The sequence below is a fragment of the Calliopsis andreniformis genome, chromosome 3 (assembly GCF_051401765.1).
Source record: "Calliopsis andreniformis isolate RMS-2024a chromosome 3, iyCalAndr_principal, whole genome shotgun sequence".
Classification (NCBI taxonomy): Eukaryota; Metazoa; Arthropoda; class Insecta; order Hymenoptera; family Andrenidae; genus Calliopsis; species Calliopsis andreniformis.
Window position 1 is genome coordinate 15,167,525 of NC_135064.1, and position 20,872 is coordinate 15,188,396.

Consider the following 20,872-nt stretch of genomic DNA (forward strand, 5'->3'; position numbering starts at 1 on the left):
GTGAATTTCAACGACGAGAACGTTTCGGAACACGGGAACCGCGATCCACAAGGCGATAACTTCGGACCCGAGAACGACGGGACGGTGTTCGACGCGAATTTGAATAATAACCTGCACGGGAATTGCAAAAGCGGCATCAACATCAGCGTGATCTCGCAACGGGAGCTTTTAGGCGAGAAGAAGCTCTCGATCGAGCCGAAGTATAACGTTTCGTTCAAAAGCTGCTACGATAGGTGAATATTCTGCTTTGAAACGGTTGAAACGCGAATGTCAGAGTAATACAGCAACGAGATAAAGGAACACTAATTGGGCGTGGAAAGTATCTTTCTGTTCCTCGAATCTGCCTGTGATTGAATACGTGTTTCGGGGGATAGGGAGAATGGGAATGTTTGAAAAATATGAGAATTTTGAGCGCCGGGATTGAAACTCTCGTAAACCTTTGACGATGAGACTTCATGTTTTTTAGGATATGTTTCCAACGTTCTTCTGTGTTCAAAAGGTGTACGGATTTTAGAAGAGAATTCGGGGAACAGGGTGATTCTTTTTATTGCACAGTAATGCATTGCTGAATTTTTATATGGCACGTAATGACGGATGAATATTGTATACAAGATCTTTGAAAATGTGTTTTTAGCTTAGAATTTCGTACAACTCTGTTCATAAAATTTACGTTTTTGAAGATAGAATTTTTTCAAATATGCATTTTCGAACAGAGTAACACAATTGATACATATTTTAGTATAAACCAAATGTGGGCCAAAAAGCGAAAGAAACGTACAAATCCTGACTGTCCAGTAGCAGTGTCCTTTGCCATGAAAAATGATAGAAAAAAAAGATCTACAAGTAAAGAAAAGTGGAGGTATTATCATATTTGCTAATACCATCGAATCTATTATAATTCCATAGTCTTAGATAATAGATGTTTCCATCAAATTTAGGTGCAAAGGAAAAGAACAGTGCGATAACCCTTCAAATTTTCGTTGCACTTTCGAAAGTTGCTGCGGTAATTGCGGATCTTATATCATGGAAATTCCCCAAAATGACTGTGGCGTGTATCAAAATTGGCAAAACATGGACTTTGAAACCTCGAACTTGTGTTTCGATGAGTGCAGTTGCACACGCAAAATGAAATTGTACTCCTCGAATCTCAGCGCAACATCGATCCCATGTCCTGAGCAGTCCTGCGTGACTTGCGTTGAAAGCAGAAAATGTTGCCCTTCAGAGGAACCAAAGTCCGATTACTATGTCACCGACTGCCATGCGCCCAGCAAACAGTGTTTACAAAGGGTGCACTTTACAAAGCCGGATCGCTGCACCAATCACTCGTCATGTTCCTTCTGTTCGAGGAAATGCACACCATCAAAGGCTAGTTTGTTCGTTGAAATCGCAGAGAGTGTAGCCAACGTGTGCGACTTGAGATCACAGAAGTCTGGGTATGCGATCCAATCCTGCGAGTCGATGGACTCGCTTGAAGGTAGATCGAGGCAGAAAGAATGTTCAGCTGTGAGGAGGAACAAGTCAGACTTGTTCAGAAGCCGATCCAAGTCGAGGAAGCATGGTGATAAATCCAGGAAATGCAGTCCCCATTGTAAATATCGAACAGGTGCTATGGGGCGTAGTTATTCCGATCGAATCTCATGTATGGAAGTCTGCATTGACGATGATGTGATCGAACAGAAGATTTGTGAACCGATGGATCCTTGCAATCAAAGGCTAAATGTTGTGAGATCAAATGCAAGTGTTCGATCCAAACGAGAATGCAGGTAATGTGCATTCTGCGATGAACAGAATTAGATCAGAATCTCTATTTTCTGTAATTGTAGAATCTTATTTGTCGAATATTATGGGATTTGAATTATTTTTGCAACAAGTTTATATGTATATTTATTTATATCTCTATAAGCAATTTCTAATGAATAAATCAAATCTTGTAGATCACAAACTGGAAGTGATCTATGTATCCACAAAACAGCAGATTGCGATCAACAATGTGAACCGAGCGAGAGATCCATGTGGGACAATATTCGAAAGGAAAAGATTTGGGCACAAGTACAGGATACGTATAGAAATTTAGTAAAAGCGGCAACGACCAGTTTCTGTCACATAGTAAAGCAAACTTCTAAATTGAAACGTTCGAAGAAATGTGCAGAAAATCCGCCCGCTTGTTCGCCAGACTGTAAAGAAATCGATCCATGCTCGAATCTAAGCAATCAAACCGACTGCTTAGGACAAGTGACGTGTTGGGAAGAAGTCGTATTGGAAGAACCAAAGAACTGTGAAACGCATTGTTGTCAAAATGCCTGTTACTCGTTTAATGAGAGCTCGAACCTCTGTGGATTACCTGAATGTCAAAAATGTATGTACCACAGTGGATTGCCACGTTAAATTAACCCCTAATAATATAAAATAAACTCATCTCATCTCATTCGCTAAGTTCAAATTTTTCCGTCGCTACAACCAATGTTCAAAGCTCGATGGAAACGTTGCTTTTTGGTTGTCCCTAATTTCGTATAAAATCGTCGGAATTCAGAAAAATAGGAGGTTTTCATTTTCAGACGATTACTGTAGCCACTATAGCCACCCTCGTGATGGAGATCCTCCTAAAAGAGGACTCCTTAAGAGCGTTCAGCGTTCCAAGCACAAGATACGCCAAAGGGGCGGTAGCGATGGGAATTCCAATACCCCGATCCAAAGACGAAAACCGTCTCAACCGTCGATCAGACGTACTCCAAATTCGGCCCAGCAATCGAGCACATCGACCAATCGTGGAAATAATAACCCTAGAAGCCAAGATAAATCGAGGCAATTAGCGGTTCAGAGTGCTCCAAAAGGTCAACAAATTAAGCCCGTGGAGAATCCTGACGAGGAACCAAAACAGACGACTACATACGTTGACATGATCGTCCAGACCAGTGCCGTTCACGCTGACGCGGATGCCTCGTGCACTCCTTACCTCGCAGAGACCGTGTCGGTTCGAAGAATAAGAGCGATAAAACGTGTTGCAACGTTCGCGGAACCAATCACGGACGGTGGTCGAACCAGCGCGATGGAAGTTCCATCCGTTCAGGAATCATACTCTGCAATGCAACCTCTTGCAAGTTCGAGTCCCAGAGCCTCGAAATCAGAGGCTGTACAGCAAGCAGCGAAACCTGCAGAGAGTGTGGGATCCAAAAAGACTATGTTGCCGGTAACTGACAAGGAAATTCAGTGCGAGATTGTCAAAGACCAAGGAATAATATGTGGCGATAAAGATTCTAAAGTACCCAGCAAAGCTGATAGCTTGTGTTTCTGCTCACCGCTAGAGACAGCAACTGCATCTGGAGAAAAATCTCAGACAGTGGCTGAAGTAAGTTTACCAGATACTTCCGCAGATGTAACTGCATCTGATTTCGAAGCTTCAGTCACAACGGACACTGCAACCGAAGACAAAACTGTGGAAGATACTTCCGCGACACAAACTGGTGAGCAGGATGTTACAAAGGATAGTACCCCTACGGTGATCGAAGTAACAGATGATGAAGCTAAGTCAAAAGTAGATACAACTGACGCCAGAGGAGCTGAGGAGTCTATCCCAGTCGTCGAACTAGCTGATGACACCGCAGCAGACAAGCCTGAGGAGAGAAGTGCATTGACACCTGTACCGCAGGAAAGAGATCTCACGAAGGTGGATCCATGCAAAGGGCCGATCGAGTGCAGTCGAGAGTTCGAGGGTGGACGAAACTACGTGAGCGTGGATATGCAAACGTCGAGCACGATCCTAACGCAGATCTTATCCGAGTTTCAAATCGGGAACAAGAAACGGCAAATACTGATGAGCATAAAATTGCAAACGACTTTGGACGGTGGTAACGGGGCGGAGGAACTTCCGACAGGACCGAGCGAAAAAGGAGTAGAAGTATAAACGGCCAGCTTACATCTTGCTTCCTTTGTAACCAATCAACAGACGAGTTCTGCTGAATATTCATCCGAGCACGGTTACATCGGAGGCAGGAATGGAAATTAATGGTCAAGTGAAGCGAAACGATGAAATTGAATATTCCGTGCAGGCCTCGAGTACGCCGAAGCAGACGCCGAAGCAGGTGCCAAGGCAAACACCGAAGCAGTCGTCGAAGCCATCGCTGACACGCGACACTGTGCCGCCCAATGGTAATAAACGGAAAAAACGGTCAAGCATCAGCAAGCCTATGTATCCCAAAGTAAGGAAACCGAAGGAAGATATGGGCAACGGTGTGTGTATGAACAGTGAGTGTCTGAATGGTTCCATCACTACCGCTAGAGATTTGAAACAGCAGAGAAGGATCAGGAGAGAGACCGAGGACGAGTCTATTGAATCTGCAAACGGACGTACGCTAAGATTATGCATACACACGTTCGATTTTTACTATTTGTGTGATCTTATTTAAAGATGCTGCCAAATGGCCCCTTCTTTCAGGTGTGATATTTGAACCTTGCGTTGGTCCTTGCGGTAGGAAGAGACCTCGACATTTGGATTAATGGTAAGGGACATTATGCAAAATGTACAATTTTTATCGTTGATAAGTATCATATATTACTATCATATGTGTAGAGCTAACAGAACTGATGATATGAACCAATCATAAGTTTTTCTTACTACCAATGCATTTGTGTTGAAACGTAAGATATTTTTTGACCGATTTACATACTAGGTACTTTTTTTTTTACTAATTGTAAGTAGTCGTGTTATTATTTGAACACTATATTCATTATCAATATATTGAACTAACTTCACACCATGTAAATGACAATTTTTCATAACCTTTGAACGTGGAATTCATAGCATACCCTCTAAATTATAAGTGAAATTCTTTTCGAAATCTAAACTTGCATTCGTATACTGAGAGATTGAAAGAAACTTAAATATTGTCATATCTAAAAATATTTCAAATAAATATTAATATCAAGAACATGGAACAATGGTTACCTAACAACTACAACGAAGAACACTCTGACAGATAACATATAACGTTCATCATAAAAGGAGAAGATGTCATTCAAAATCTCGAGTTTTTCAATTAAGCAATAACGTATCTTTTTCCCCAACTGAAGTATATTTCATGAAGAGGATTCCATAATATAAATCACAATGACCGAGAACTCAGTTACTCCTACCACCGACTACGATGAAAACGAAAACTTGAAGAACAAGACAGAGGCTGAAGCTACAATAAAATCTGAAGTGGAATACAGTCAGGAAGCGGGTCAGACGGACACTGCTAAGACACAAGACACAGGAACCGAAGCTCGCACCGAGACTGACAACGTGCACGTAAGTGCCGAAGTATATTCAGCTACTGATCTCCCTGAAGCGTACGAAACAGCAAAGGCATCGCCTCCGAAACCAGGCAAAGTAGTTGTAGAGCAATACGATGACCAATATGTGGTTCTTCAGGCATCTAGAAGCAAAGGTGTAAACACCACGGAAGAAAGTGACGTCGCCGACTCATGTTTCATGTTAAAGTGCATTTTTCCCCCTATCAAAATTAAAAAAAGGCAGAAGTCCACTGAACAGTCGGGACAGGAGGAGAACAATGGTGGTGAAACGGAAAGCATCGAGGTGTCACGCGAACTGACGCTGTTTCGATGTAAGCCGGACAGAGTCATCGACGCGAAAGGCAATCTGCTGAAATGCAAAGAGTCGTGTCCGAATTTGGTTATAAATCGAACATCACAGACCGGCGGAACAGTGATTGGGCGCACAGCGAAACCGGAAGAGCAGGGTGACCACAGGCAAATAACCATGTCGACCTCGATGATGGTGATGGAAGAGGTTAGAGGAAAACCAATTGCGAAAAGCGCGGGGACTCAGGCCAAATCCATAAAATCTTACACCCAGGTAGATTTGGGAACTATAGAGGAGCAGACGGAGCAGGAAGAACAGGAGCCGAAGGTTCCATCACCAACGCAGAAGGACGAAGAAGTAGAAACCGATGAGACGATCTGCGTAAATAACGCAAAGGAATATGAGGCTAAAATGGAGGCTTTAAAGCAGGCCGAAACAACTCCGCAAGAGGATATACAAGAACCTGTAAAGCAGGATGTAGAAAAGGATATAAAAGAGGACCCAGGAAAGGATACAAAAAAAGATATGAAGAAGGATAGAAAAAAGAAGACAGAAAGAAAGGTAAAAACTCCAAAAGCAAAGCCCACCATCACGAAGGTAAATAAAACAGTTGACCGGCCAAGAAGAGACGAACAGGCGACTGAGTCGTCTCAAAACGTCGCTGTTGATACATTGAACAGAGAAGAAGTTCGAGGAAAGAAACCTACTGGGAGCTCGAGAAGACCGTCTATGTACAGATTCGAATCAGGAACAATAATATCGGACCAATCAGTTACTTGGATAGATTCGTCGAAGAAACGAAAATACCAGCCAGACATTTCCTGTCGGACCACCGAGTGCTTCTGCTCGACCCCGAGGACGAGCGAAAGCTTGGTCTGCTGGACAAAAATGGTTCAACCAACAAGGAGCAGCCGTATGGTGCAGTGCGAGGCAATTACAAGGGTCGCATGCCATTCGACGAGCAATCAAACAATTTGTGACGAATCGTTCAACTATTACAACCCATGTAATCGTTGCTTCAGCTACAGTTCTCGTCCTTACAACAACGAAGCGGCAAGGTGGAGGGAGCAGAATGAATTTCGGCCAGCAGACTATTGGTCGTCCAGGAGTAATCCATCTTTCGGCTCGTCTCAAGCGTCGTTTATGCGCCATCAACTCGGCGGGATAAATAATACTCAGGGGTACTCGATGCCTGGAGCATCGTTTGAGAATTGTACACCGAGTCGATCGAATCGTAACGGTTTGTATAATCAGTACTATATAAACTACAACAAACCTGACGGTACGATTGGAAGATACTGCTGGTGCAACAGTGGATGCAATCATCGAAACACAAATACTGTATATTGCACTTCGAGGACTCAGATAGTATATCGTATGCCACAAATGTCATATTATAGCTTCAGAGCCTGGTACTGAAGGAGAGTATCCCTTTCCTATGACATCAGAATTAAGCTGTAAGAATTGTAACCTTCCCTCTGAAATTTATTTTATGGCGCAACTCTTCCTACTATGTATTAAAAAACAAGTATAACGTGCGAAGATAACTGGGAAAATCAAACTATAACTAGTGAAATAATTTTCACACTTAAACTAAACCGTCTGCATTGCATACTGTATTTTGCAAGAAGTACAAAAACATGTAAATTTGAAGAATTGGAAATTTAGTAACTGAGTGCCATTAATAAGGTTAGATCCCTAACTGCAGGGTAACTTTTAACGTCGCGATACGAAAATAAATTTTAATTCCACGCCAGACGAGTTTCAAAGTTGGGCTAAACAAATTTCTTCCCCCAGGGGATGTCGCGGCGTCATAAGTGGTCCTGCTGGTGGTCAGCACTATGAGGAAGGAAAGAACGCAGAAGTTTGTTGCAAAGTTTGTCGGCTACCAACGTACCAGAAACTCGGGGGGAGCGTCCGCTCGAAGCTAGGACTTGTGTACGACGTGTAATTACTGTCTGGAGGCCTGTTGTCGTGTCGTCGAGTATAATAAAAATTCTAGAGAAAATACAATTATCGTGCCGTATTACCGGCCTTAACAAGGCATTTTAAAACTGCACCCAGTACGTATGCATAAAACCGTGGAAATTGCTAGGAATTCAAAGAGAATTTTATAATTTTAACTAAGATACAGGTTAATCACCAACAGCTTGAGATTTCACTGTACTCTAGTTGCAATTATTTATATTAGATCAAACAGTATCATTAACCACAATTTTTTTATGTTATTTTCTGGAGGAAATTTGCGAGAGTAAATGTTTATCTATGAACGAGATGGTGTCAAAAGTCTTTTTGACACCATCATTTAATATTGAATTTCTTACTGAAACGATTTGTTGGTACGGCTAGTAAAAAATGGAAACATCTATAAAATCTTTCGGGAATCCAGTCAGTGACACAAATTCGATAGAAGTCCCAGTAATAAAGCAAACTTCACAAAATATAAAATACTTGAATGTTCCTTGACAACAGGTCTTAAGAGAGCATTCCGGTATCATGAATGGCTTTCGTGGTCAACTATCCTCGAGATGAAAACTTCTATGAAGTTCGCCACGAAATACCTTGGTCTCCCAGCTACCGGAAACCCAACTCGACTGTCTTGGCTGGACCAAAGAGGTGCACGATGCACTGTTGAAATACGTGCTGCTTCCTCCTCGAATACCATAATTCTTCCACAAAATGTACCTCTTGAAAGAAAAAAGACCGACAAGAAAAAGGCAAGTACAATACTACAGATCAAACGACAAGCCTCTTCGAGTATTATTCTGAAGTAGAAAAATGAAAAAATAACTGAAGAGATAAAAAAAGCATTGGGAAGCTTGTAAAACGATGGTTTCTTAAGAAAGTTTTAGACTCTTGGGGGAGGAATCTCAACGGTTCAATTCAAGAATATTTCGTGGCCGAGAGAACATCCCTTGACGAGCGAGCTTAAGGGAAGATCCTGGTACCTTAAGTGGCTTTAATGGTCAGTGTCCATTGAGACGAAAATTTCGTGGAAGTTCGGCTCGAAGTTCGCTAGAAGCCGACGTGCAAGACACGCAACCTCGCAGCGTCCTGAGTGGCAAGTATCGCCCAGGACACGTGAGTAATCTCGAAGAACATGTGGTTCCTATGCGGTGCCGTCGTCGGAGTACTTCGACGCCAAGTTGAAGCTACGTTCGATGTTACGGACCCGCAGAGACGCGATACGATTTGCAAATTTCAAACTCGCGACGACAAAGTGAATAAACGTTTGGGAGAAGGAGACGAGAGCGCGACGCTCGAGGATCTCGAAGTCCATTAAGGAGAAGTTTACTAAATTAGAAATTCCACGGACCGTTGGTAGATTACTCTATGCACTGTGATGAATTAAAGAACGTGCTGCTTAAGGAATTGCGGAAGTATTAAGAAATTTTAATTATTTGAGAATATCGAACTAATTTTTGTTTCAAAGGAGGTCTCTTGATCAAGAAAGGAACTCTGCAGATTTAAAAATGCAACGCGCTTCAAACTTCTGCACTCTGTAACTTTGCGTATACATATTTACATTCAAACAGAAATTGAATTCGATCCATTTATTCTCCATTTCATTCAAGAGTGAATTAAAATTTATAAACGGGTAACAGTAAAAATATGTTAAATTGATTTAGTTGCAAAATTAGATTGTACAGCATTTCCCAATTTTTGTAAGTAGACAAATTTCTTTCTGAAACGCGTTAACAAATCTAATTTCTGTAACGCTAAAATAATAGGAAAATAAATGCAGTTAATTAAATAACAAAACAGTTATAAATTATTAATGAATTTGTATTGACACTTTCTAACTGAATAAGGTAAATTTATTAATAATTTATTACAATAAATAGAGGCGTAGCTGTTATTTAAATGACACGTGATACATAGAATATTTACTGTAAAAGCAGTAGCAAGCGAACAATCTCTCGATTCAATATTTAATATTATAATGAGATCAGACTAATTTCCTCGTTTAATCAAAATGGCTATGCTATAGACGGAGTGCGTAGCGTTTCAATATATTTTATTAACATCGATTATAATTTCATCTGAATCGAAAATATAAATAGGATCAGTTCAGTATTTTAACCATGAAACTTTTAAGTTATTTAAACAATACACCATGTCGACCAAGGAGAGTACTCTGTGTTTCGAAGTTATCCTCTCTGGAATTCATTAAAAGTCGGAATCCCAATCTGAACGAAGATCAAATATTGTCGAGATTGAGGGATCAAGGAAGAGATTCACAAGGAATTCTCAATGAGCATCAATTGCAGATTGCATGCGAGCAAAAGTTGGCGGAAGTTCTCAAGAAACTCGACATTAGTTTCCACGTCACGAAAAGGTATCATAACGAAGCATTATTTGCATTGTACAAAAATGGTAGCAATACTAGTAACAGTGGATACAGAAAATACCTACGAGATACTCAGAATTTTATTCAAGTGAGAAAGTACTTATAACGAAATAATGAAATAACAGAATTTGTTCCTTATTTCTAGATGATCTGAATGTGACTACATTCATGACAACTCGAGTCAAATTACGTACGATAAAGCCTTGTTCAGATTAGTCAAATTACTTGTATTCAAACCACTTGTAATCAAGTAATCTAACTAATCTGAATGTGTCTGGACAAAATAGAAACTTGAAATCACCTAAAACAGCACGTTCACATTGGTCAAATTACCCTAAATCACTTCTAATTTAAATTTATCCCTAGAGTAACCAATCTTAGAAAAATATCCGAAAAGGCAATAGTGATAAAAATAAATAACTACATATTTATAAAAATGTAATTTCTCATTTAGAATGGGAGATGCAATAAAATATGTGAAGTGGGCGGACCTGGTGATCCCAATCGGCGGCGATGGTACATTTCTCCTCGCAACAAAATTAATTACGGACAACACAAAGCCAGTGTTCGGTATCAACCCGAGTGTCCCAACTAGAAGTAACATTTTTACTCTTCCGCCGAAGTACACCACGAATATCGAGAGCATATTTGAAAAACTCCATTCAGGAGACTACACGTTATTGATGCGGAGTCGCATACGTACAGTAATGAATGGGGAGGGACTTTACAAACGACCTTTTCACATACACGAGAAGAGCCGTACACAAGGAGAGAGAAGAGCCGAGTGGGTGCATTATAGAAAAGTTATTCTCTCTGATCTAAGCTTGTTCTTCCCGGTCGGAAATCAATATGTGCATTTTTATTCAGAAATCCGTGATATGCGATGCATGTAGAAAAATACGGTCGAGACTCTTATTCTCCTCTTTTCTTCCTTAACAGTCTACACTCCTCTCAAAAACACGCATTTCAATCTCTATCATTCTTCTCATAAGAGTACATATCGAGAGTGAAGGTTCTTTTTTTCATTCGACCTGGTCCCAGTTTCTAGACGATTAAAAAGTACTAGACACACATTTTTTTAGGTTTGTGTAATAAACCGCGATTCAGAAGAAACTAAAATATCTCTTCAGAGTTCATCAATTGAAATATGCATGTAGTCTTTTTATAATTAGTTTGAAACCAGTCATCAAATTGAAAAGTAGTTTAGACGAAAGTTATTCAGTTTCAAATGTTAGATCACATTGTCACTGGAAAACTTTTAGAGTGCTTTTTCTCCCCTTTTCGAAATGGAAAAAGTTAGACGAGGTTGCAGCAATTTTTAATTAGAACGAATTTTAAGGGACGTTTCAGCAGGAGAAATAAAACGGCTGGACATATCTGTAAATTAACGTTAGGTTACAAAATTATATAATTTTCCTGCATACGATGTAAAGCACGCTTATTTGTTCATTTTTTCTCGACAATTATTCATCTCGAAAGTTCCTTCAGCATTAGAGTTCACATTCTCCCGGCGGTTTTACCAGAAATTACTTCCGTGACGAAGTATCTCGCCAAGAACGACTCGTTTAGGAAAGTTCTTTTGCTGGGCAATCTATTCTCTTAAGTTTTTAAGTAAGCTACGCGTATCGCTGATTCTGCGTTTTCATAAAGACCCTAATACGTCTTCATTTCGCGGCTGGCCCTCTCCGCGAAGTCGTTCCAAGTTACGTGCCCGTTACACATTACATGTTACAACTTTGGCAGTTATAACTTGCAAATTACAATATCCGCGTAGTTGCGCAAAGAACTTGCGCGAAGAACACGGAACTTCTGAACCTTGTACGAAATCGGATTGCTATCCCGTAAAAGTGAAACATTAGAGGGGCATTATACGAAATTAGTTGAAATTTGCAGAGCTCTTGTACGATCGACGGAGAGAAAAATGGCGGACTCTCTTCAACCTCGTCAAAGAGTTTTGCCCTGGTTAGCTCTGAACGAAGTTAAGTTTCCTTTGTCGTTCAAACTGTTCATTCGCGTTTCAAAACCGATACAGACTGGGACACAATCGCTGGAAACACATGACGGCAACAATAATCACATACTTCTATGTATAATACACTAAACTGCTAATTCCTCGTTTATAGCTCAGAAAGTATGTATAAAGCGCCGTATGCATAGTCAAAAGAGACAACCATATGTAGAGATTCCTATACATATATACATAGTACCTATGCACGTACACAGTCTATGTAATATAGAAGTATTATATTAAACTCTGTGCTCTTTTGTCCCTTTTCATGGCCCATGCACTTTAGTATATACACCAAGTTCGTACATAAAAATTGGGATGCCTCACAGACAGAAGCTAGTAGTCTAGTATATTATATACAAGTCTGTGACACTATGGGTGTGAACACACTATTATTACTTCACGTGAGCTCACGCTATATACTATAGCAAATTTGTTTCATATTATAGCAAAATAGGTCTAAAGCAACGGAAAAACCTCAATTTAAGAATTTCCACACAAATTATGAATTTGCTGTAGTATGTGACGTGAGTTCAGGTGACGCAATAATAGTATGTTCTCACTCTAATCGTTCTTTTTGTATTTAATGAATAAGAAGACAGTAGACGCATAAAATTTCTAGCGATTGTATCCCAGTCGTACCAGGCTTCAGAATAACTAACAGTCTCCTACTATTATGTATTCAGATTTTCATGGGCGAATTTTTGGCAGCAAGACCTATATCGTTGATCGTACAAGTCGAAGGCCAACGGGAATATAGGTTTCGATCTTCGGGTATATGTATTTGCACAGGATCAGGTTCTCAATCCTGGTACAGATCTATCAATGTTCAATCCACTGATACTGTTCAGAGAATCGTTGAAATGGCCACAGGCAAGAAGCTGAGCTCAGAAGATGCCAAGGAATTATTGTACAAATACCATCAGAAACTCTTATATACTCCAGGTAGCTAGAACAAGGAACCTTCTTATTAGCTGAGACCGAGAAAGTAAAATGCGACGAAGAAGAATCAAACTCTTTGTTTCATCAATCGATACTTGCGATGAATTGTGTCTTCGATATTTTGCAGACGATTTACGAATGATATACATAATACGTGAGATATATTATAATTCGCATGAAAACGAGCTTAACGACTGTCCAGAGAGACAAGTGTGCAGCCAAGTCACTGTTAAGTCACGGGGCTTTGATGCTGGTCTGATCATAGACGGAAGTATCTCCTTACCTTTTAACGATGGCACGCTTGCTTCGTTTGAAATCAGGCCCGAATATTCTCTTAGAAATATTGTTCTACCATAGTATTTAGATACATAGTATACATAACATAATAAACTGCGTTTTAAAAAATATTTGTTCGATGTGAAAATATTCTTTAATTGTTAATAACAGTTTCTTTGTAATTTACTCTTTATAGAACAATGAACAAAGATTATAAGTTAAATTAAAAGAGAACAATACGTTTTGCTATCTTTTCTTCAAGTTATAATATGTATATTGAAAAAATAATTTCTAAAAAGTAGATGGAGATCAATAATAATATACTATATTTACATACATTTGAGGAAACAAAGCCTAAGCGTAAATGATATACCACTGAATTATATATATTTCCCAATCGACGTTCATATTATCGCAATTTTTGTATTTGTTTGTTGTTCATCTGCCAAATGGTACAATCTTTCTTTCATAAAAGGTGAAAGAACACGGAAAAATCTTTTTTCAGAATCTCCTAATTCTACTACTTACACAATATCCCGATTTCTTATTTAATAATACAGGAAGCATAGGGAACCACATAAAATAATCGCACAGTATTTCTTCCGAAAATGAAGGTCGGGTCCAGAGACCAAAGATGAGGGTGGGTGACTCATTCTGTGGCCGTGAGAAGCCTGCCCTTCTCTAGAGTAAGGTAGAGGGTGGAATACCTTTTCAGCTCCGCCTTCCGTTTCCTTGCAAGGAGGCCAGCCACAGGTCCAGACTTCCATTAACCCCGTAATTTTGGTTTCGGCTGAACCACAAACGCAACGATCTTCGAGATCAGGTGCTCATACACGGCGGTTGTGTTGAACATGCAGAACGTGAATGAACATGGAGAAATACTTAAACATTCTGAAGTTTATATAGGGTGGTTCGCCCGTAATGGTAATCGACTGGATGTTTCACAGTGTAAAGTTTATGGCCCGAAATAATGGCACGTCGCTGCAGTAAATACATGTACCGCTATCATGTTGGGATTAAATATGTTCGGTAATAAATTCTAGCGTGTTAGGCCATACATAGGATATTAAACTACGTGCAAGATAAAAATAGCATAATGTAGAATAAATATCTTTTTAAATGCTGTCGAGAAATTTTTGATACTTATTATTTAATTGAGAAATACATTTGTTATGCTTTGTTCGTTGCTTTAGGGTGTTTTTCTTGTATCTTATTAAAAAATAATTACTTTCATTCGAAATTTTGTTTATCAGTAATAAAAGGAGAATATATTACTAACTAAAAGGACACCCTATATATACGCATTATGGAGCAGATCCTCCTCTAGCTAAGTGCGCTGTTTTCGTACTCCTCAGAGCGCAAATTGTAGGTGCTTGAGACACAGGATACTAAGCAAAGCACTCACTACCGACATTTTCGGGCCAGGCACGTAAACCAGCTGTTGTAAAAGAGTTGGAAAGGTGTAAAAGTGCGCTGTTTATAGGTTCAGACGAAATGTGTCGAAAACTTTAGTGTTATTGAAACCGAAGGCCAGATACCAACGTCTTTAAATTTTTTTCAACCGAAGTTTCAAGAAAGCCAGCTTTCCATAAAAATATAATACCATGGAAATTTTCTTCAATGTAAATCCCCAGTTACTAAACTAATATTAAATTACACGTTACAGTACTATATTAAATTAATTTGAATTAAAAGTTAAATCCTAAATATAGTCACTATGAAATGATAATTTTGAAATAAAAATGTAATATGCCTTTCTAAAATGAGAAAATTAGAAAATATAGAAAATTTATATTTAAGTTATATTCAAGACAATTAATAATCATAATAAATGTGAACAATCCTGGGAAATCGAACATATACGAGTATCATTTAGATCAAGTCCTAATGATTTCAAGGGAGAATCGTTAGTTTTAGTTTATTAAGATCGGTAGTGGTACCCCAATCAAGCGACCACAAGACCAAGAACCTGGTCTCATTAATCTTTACGAAAGATCCAATCTGTAAGAACAATGGAGATCCGCCCCAGATGATCTCATCGAGGACAAACAAACGTACGGCCGACTAAGAACTACGGACGACATCAGCCAACCCTTTGTACTTCGTAATTGAAACTGGCTGTCTTCTCAGCAAAAGTTTTGAACACTTCCAACCCTCTAAAGATTAGAGGAGAAAACGAACCGGAAAATTCTATAATAAACGAAGTTTTATGGAATGCAGATGCTCGAACAATATTTCTTCTTAATGTACGACGTTTAAATAATTCTATATTAAATGTGCATATAACATGCACAATCAAAAGTAAACTACATGTTACAGAGGATGTTAAAAAAAGAATACGAGACTTTAAGAGCTTGTAGTACATGTCAGTAGGAATAAAAAAACACCTCAGAGCCAGACTAACTAGGTACACCTTTTTAAAATAAAGTTTTTTACAGGATTTTATTCTTTTCATTTTATTAGAATAATAGGAATTTAGTTAAATTGCGTTATAAGTGAAAGAGATTTAATGGTATAAGGTACATAAAATACTATGTTAAGAAATGAGTAATCGCATTTGTTTTTCAACTCTTCTGAAGAATAACAAAAAAGAACTTTAATTACGTTGGCTCTCAGGTACAGAATTAACTTCTATGTTTCTTCTTTATGCAATTATATTCTCTATATGTTGAAAAACAAAGCAGCGGAAAATCAATATTGCGTTAGTATAGCGGAAGGGGAACTATTTTAACACGAATTGAAGAAATTAGCAGGGCAAACAAGAAGCTGTAGAAACTCGGAACACGATTTTCCTACAGTTTGAATGTATATTTAATTGGGATATCGTGTAATATAATATCCAAAGTTTGATCAAGAGAGAATGAGAAAATGGTTTTAAAGTGCACTCGTTCATCGCGCCTCCCCCGTTGCATTCCTGTACCACATTAATGAGGTAGTATCGTACCTCGGGCATTTCCAGAACTTTCTGGAAACTCTAATAACTGAAACGGAATTTAATAAAGCACGGCGCGAACGGCGTAATTGACATTTCGCATTCTATTTGCGCACGTCGCCCGAACATTCGGCCTGAATGAGCCATGCCCTCGAGTACAGAGAAATTCAGTCCCTCCGTGCGTCTCTTCTGTTCCTGCCGGCCAGATTCAACAAGGTGAATAAAAAAGGCCCGATGGTCCGCGATATTCCCAGGTAGAGAGGTATTCGATGCAACTTTAAGAGAATACCGAGTTTACGTAAACATTATTTGAAAACATCATAGAGGTACGCTACCTCTATATCGCCGAGGTTTCTAAGAGAAAGCTCTGTCTCTCAGTTAACTTTTCCACCGAAAAGAGACGTTCGAGGTAGTTAATGGGTGTTCGAAACCACATAAATTCTTCAATGATAACCGTCGTGCCCGTTTCCTCTTATCCGAAGATTTACTTCCTTCCCTGGCGGGGCTGGTAATAGTGGTTCGCGAAATTTATTTGCGGATTCGTGGTGAAACGTTAATTCGAAAAGGTCGGAAGGGTGCTGGAGGATCGTTGAACGAGAGACGGCTGGGATAAAACGAGAACGGGCGAAACGAGCAAGAAGAGAAAGAAGAATGAACAGTGGGAGGCGGGGGAGGAGGATCGGTGGAAACAAAGAATCGCGATGAGAAGGGAGCGGGAAAAACGCAAGGGAACGACGAGGATTTCGCTAATGTCATTTTTTCAGGGCAATGGAAATTCTTTCCTCTTTAACGTTTTAAGCCACCCGCGTGTCTCTGTAATCCGATTCACTCTTGTCCTGTTTCTTCCTGCGGAGGCTGCTTCAGTTTGCACAAAAATTTGATGGATACTGTGACTTGGGGATAAAGCGAAATTGGAGCCGACGCTGTCGGCGGGAAACAAAGCCATGAGCGAATCTCGACACTTTTGGTACACGCAACCTTCTTCTCTTACAATCTGTCAGTAAAGGGATAAATGGTCAAGTGTTTCATTATGACAGAAAATCCTGTTCGTGTGAATGGTAGAGTTTTAAGTGAAATTTCGTGCACCTTTCTATTTCACAATACCGACGTAGCCTAGAAAATCCTGTACTAAATGTTTTTCAAATTCTGTTCGAGCAAAGGTCAAGAAATCTCGTACAATTACAAAATTCAATATTGACTCCTTTCCATTTAGGCTTCCATTGGTAACCCCAAAAATACATTATAAAAATTAAGAACTGTGTTAAAGCACCTGTAATTTACTCGAATATCATTTTTCAAACATGTGACACAAAACAAAAATGTGGCACGTTTTTACCAGCCATCTGTCAGTTCTACGAACCGATCTAGTTCTAGTAGAAAGTGTCGCAGGAGACAAGATAATGCGAAAGCGGAAAGAACGTCGACGGATTGTGGCCAGCCGGAGACAAGTGGAAATGTAAAATGGCAATACTTCAAATTCATTTGCGTGACAATCTCCGGTTCCTTCCGCTCGATGAAGCGTCTCCGCTGCGATAAAATCACAAGTTCGTCTGGTCCGAAACGAGAGGGGCGAAACTAATACGAGCAACCCCAGACGAGGAGGAATCGAACGCGAGAGGTATGTACAAAGTATATCGGACAAAGAGGGAAAAAGAGAAGGGGGCGAGGGTAGAATCACGTGAAGGGAGACGAGAGAGGACCACCCTTGGTCTTTTTCGGTCGCTCCGTGGTGCGTTCTGCTCCGACGATTTGCCCTCAAAATTCATTGGGCGCGGCAAAAGGGAAATGAGCCTCGGCTCTCTTTCGTTTACCTCCAATCGTACGTCTTTTTGCTTCCCCTCGTAATAGTTATCTTCTTGGATACCTCTGTTCACGCTGGAACGAGCTCACTTCGATAAGTTATCGCGTAATTATGAAGGCTGCAAGATATGGAACGCGGTGAAATGCTTGTTACAACTGTATCTCATCTGCAAAGGATCTGCAAGAACCTGATTGCAAAATTCTCTCATCCAGGGTGCATTAGTTTCTTGCTCTTCTTCTTGCTAGAAGAATGTAATTTAACTCTTGCAACCTTCCTGCGAATTCGAATATTTGAATAACTACGGACAAAATGTTGAATGATTGCATGGTTAAAAACAGTAAAGAAGTCAGGTTTACTTTGTAAAGGCTCTTTTTGTTATCGATGCCTTTTGTTTCGCATCGATGGCGTCGTTCACCGATCAGACGCCCATCGTCTTGTCCTTAAACGTTCTCTGTGCTACGCCCCGCTGTTCTTCTACCCCCAACCTTTCACTCTTTCCAATTCTATGCGTATCTCCCTCGCGCCATCATTTGTTTCCCGTTTTCCTCCTTTTCGCCCAATTTCCTGTCCCTTTTCCATCCCTTCCGCGTGCCCTCCCCTCTTATCCGTTTCTCCTTCATCCGCCGACTCTCCTTTTGTTTTTGTTTCCACCCGCGCTGCTCGTTTCTTCCTCCAACCCTCTTCTCGGTCGCTCTCCCATTCACAGGTACCTCTGCACCCCCGTTGCAGCCTTGTGTCGCGCCCCTCGTTCACGATCGATGCACCCGCTTCTGCATTCGCAGACTTGCTTCGTCGAAGGATGTTTAATGCTCCTATTCGTACCTTGTAACTTTGCGTGGCTCCCATGTGCAAGGGATTAGAATATACGTACATGTACATATCCAACATATAGAATCGTTTAATGTGAGAGTTATTACGATGAGAACGGTAGAATAATTATTATTAAATTAATGAAATATAATATAGCTTAACTAGTATAGCATAAAACTGTGACGATTATTGATTAGATCTAGAATTTCGATAGTGAGAAATGAATTAAATAGAATTAAAATAATCGGTCGAAGTTACCGCATATACCTACATGTGATGACTGTTATACTATATTTGATACATTATACTTGTTACGAATTTTTTACAAGAATCGAATAAAGTTCCAATCAACACGCATAACAATTAATCTACCATAACATATATTCGTCAAAATACGAAATACGAAACGTAATCAATCAACATTTTGTCAGATATATATCTGATTGATGATTGACGTCAAACCTAGAACATGATCCTTCATTCCTGCCCCATACATACATGAGGCACCATCTGCCAAACCAATTTGCAAATTCAGGGGCCGACAAACATCGATGGAGACGACAAATCGAACGGGATTGAAAATCACAATAAGACCAACAGAAGTAGCGCTATTCTTCGTCGGTGAACAGGGGTTAAGGGGTAGACCACTTTGTTTTGCTGTCTTATGGAAGCGAGAGGAAATTCGGTTTACAGCGCAAGTCATCGAGCAAGAGAAATGGAACTCGTGCAACGATTTTTTTCAGAAGTCGAAGCAACGGTGACTGGATTTCTAAGGAATTCAAGAAACTGAAATTCGACTTTCAACCTCGACTCAAGTACACCTTTTACTTCGACGCTTCAAGAGATTAATTACCGACATTTTGACAAATGACCGCCATTGTTCTTCAAATTGCTACAATTCAATTTCTCATAAAGTCCTACATAACTTTCAAGTATCAAACTTTGCTCTCATTCCCGAATTTTCAAACCAATTACCACGTACAAATAGCTCGAAGCGTATCTAAATTTTGCTATGTATAAAGTAAACGAGAGTAACATTTAAATGTTCCCGAGAAATCAATTTATAAGCAGTTAACATCCCCTTGCCTTTTCTCGCGTCTTGAAATAACTGGATTCGTTTCAAGTCGCGGTATCAAAAGTTCTGCCAGTTTCACGGGGTACAATAATATTATCAGTGAGCTAAGTCACCTTCCAGGGCGCAGAATTCCCTTTAAAAGGTTTCAAAGGATAAGGATATAAAAGAGGTGCTGCTTGAAAAGTGTGACTCACGAGGGGGTGGTTAAGTTATCAGCTTTTTAGATACTATTCTTACTAAGAATATTATTATTTGTTCCATGATCTACATATCCCCTCTATCCCTGTTCAAATTAGAAATTAGTCACATACGAATACTGTTAACAAATAGAATCTCTTACGTAACTTTGCCTTCCTAATGGAATAGCGTAATGAGATAGAGGGCATTCAGATTCATCATATTCTGCTGGTGGTCATACAGGGTGAACAATTTATTTGGAAACCCCCCGAGTGTTGGCTGCATTTATTACTACAATAAACAGTAAACACTACTGTTAGCATTGTAAGTACTGCCAACACTCATTAGGTTTGCAGATAAACTAATCACCCTATATATCGTGTAACAATATTCGTACTAACTCAATTTCCAATTCTTGGATTGAAACATGTCTGTGGATAATTTAACTTAAACTGAGAAGCACTAAATTTTCTAATTCTTATAATAGAATCATAGTGATCCTATTCTACTATACTATAATACTAATACTATATTAGTTAAGAACCAAACTCCAAACTTTAACTCACACAGCAGTATTTAATTTACACTCTCACCCCTAAATTATTAATTGCTTCTTCCGTATCATCCTCCATGCATTTCCTTACCTTTCACAAATAAAATCGCAATTTTCTTCCCGACGACCCACCTGATCTCCACTTCCGTGAGAAGCATAATTAAAACACATCTTTTGCGGTGACAAAGGCTGACCTACCTCAATATACCTCGTTACACAACGTCGCAACAAAGCGAGCCAATTTATAGCAACTAGCGTCTCGCTCGGCTGACATCCACTCCAGCACCTACATACATAAATATTATATTCCCCGATAATACCGGGCGCTATAAAACTCAGCATTAATCACCGAACAAGAAATACCAC

General features: G+C 39.7%; 1 protein-coding gene and 1 long non-coding RNA gene across 2 annotated transcripts in view; both read left to right on the top strand.

Annotated features, from left to right (window-relative positions):
• Nucleotides 1-20,872, top strand: part of LOC143177512 (uncharacterized) — a 118,450-nt gene that overhangs the window by 30,382 nt on the left and 67,196 nt on the right. The gene's annotated exons all lie outside the window — the stretch shown is intronic.
• LOC143188688 (NAD kinase 2, mitochondrial) lies at nt 9,667-13,239 on the top strand. The gene is made up of 8 exons (XM_076393086.1): nt 9,667-9,970; nt 10,078-10,147; nt 10,184-10,245; nt 10,314-10,329; nt 10,387-10,716; nt 11,826-11,910; nt 12,627-12,885; nt 13,010-13,239. Exons 1-8 carry the CDS (start codon nt 9,667-9,669, stop codon nt 13,237-13,239), a joined length of 1,356 nt encoding a protein of 451 aa, XP_076249201.1.

Coding starts and splice junctions, on each gene's coding strand:
- LOC143188688 (XM_076393086.1), top strand. CDS start 9,667: ATGAAACTTTTAAGTTATTTAAACAATACACCATGTCGACCAAGGAGA. Junction 10,148..10,183: donor ATAAAGCCTTGTTCAGATTA/GTCAAATTACTT, acceptor CTTGTAATCAAG/TAATCTAACTAATCTGAATG. Junction 10,717..11,825: donor CAAGGAGAGAGAAGAGCCGA/GTGGGTGCATTA, acceptor TGAAATTTGCAG/AGCTCTTGTACGATCGACGG.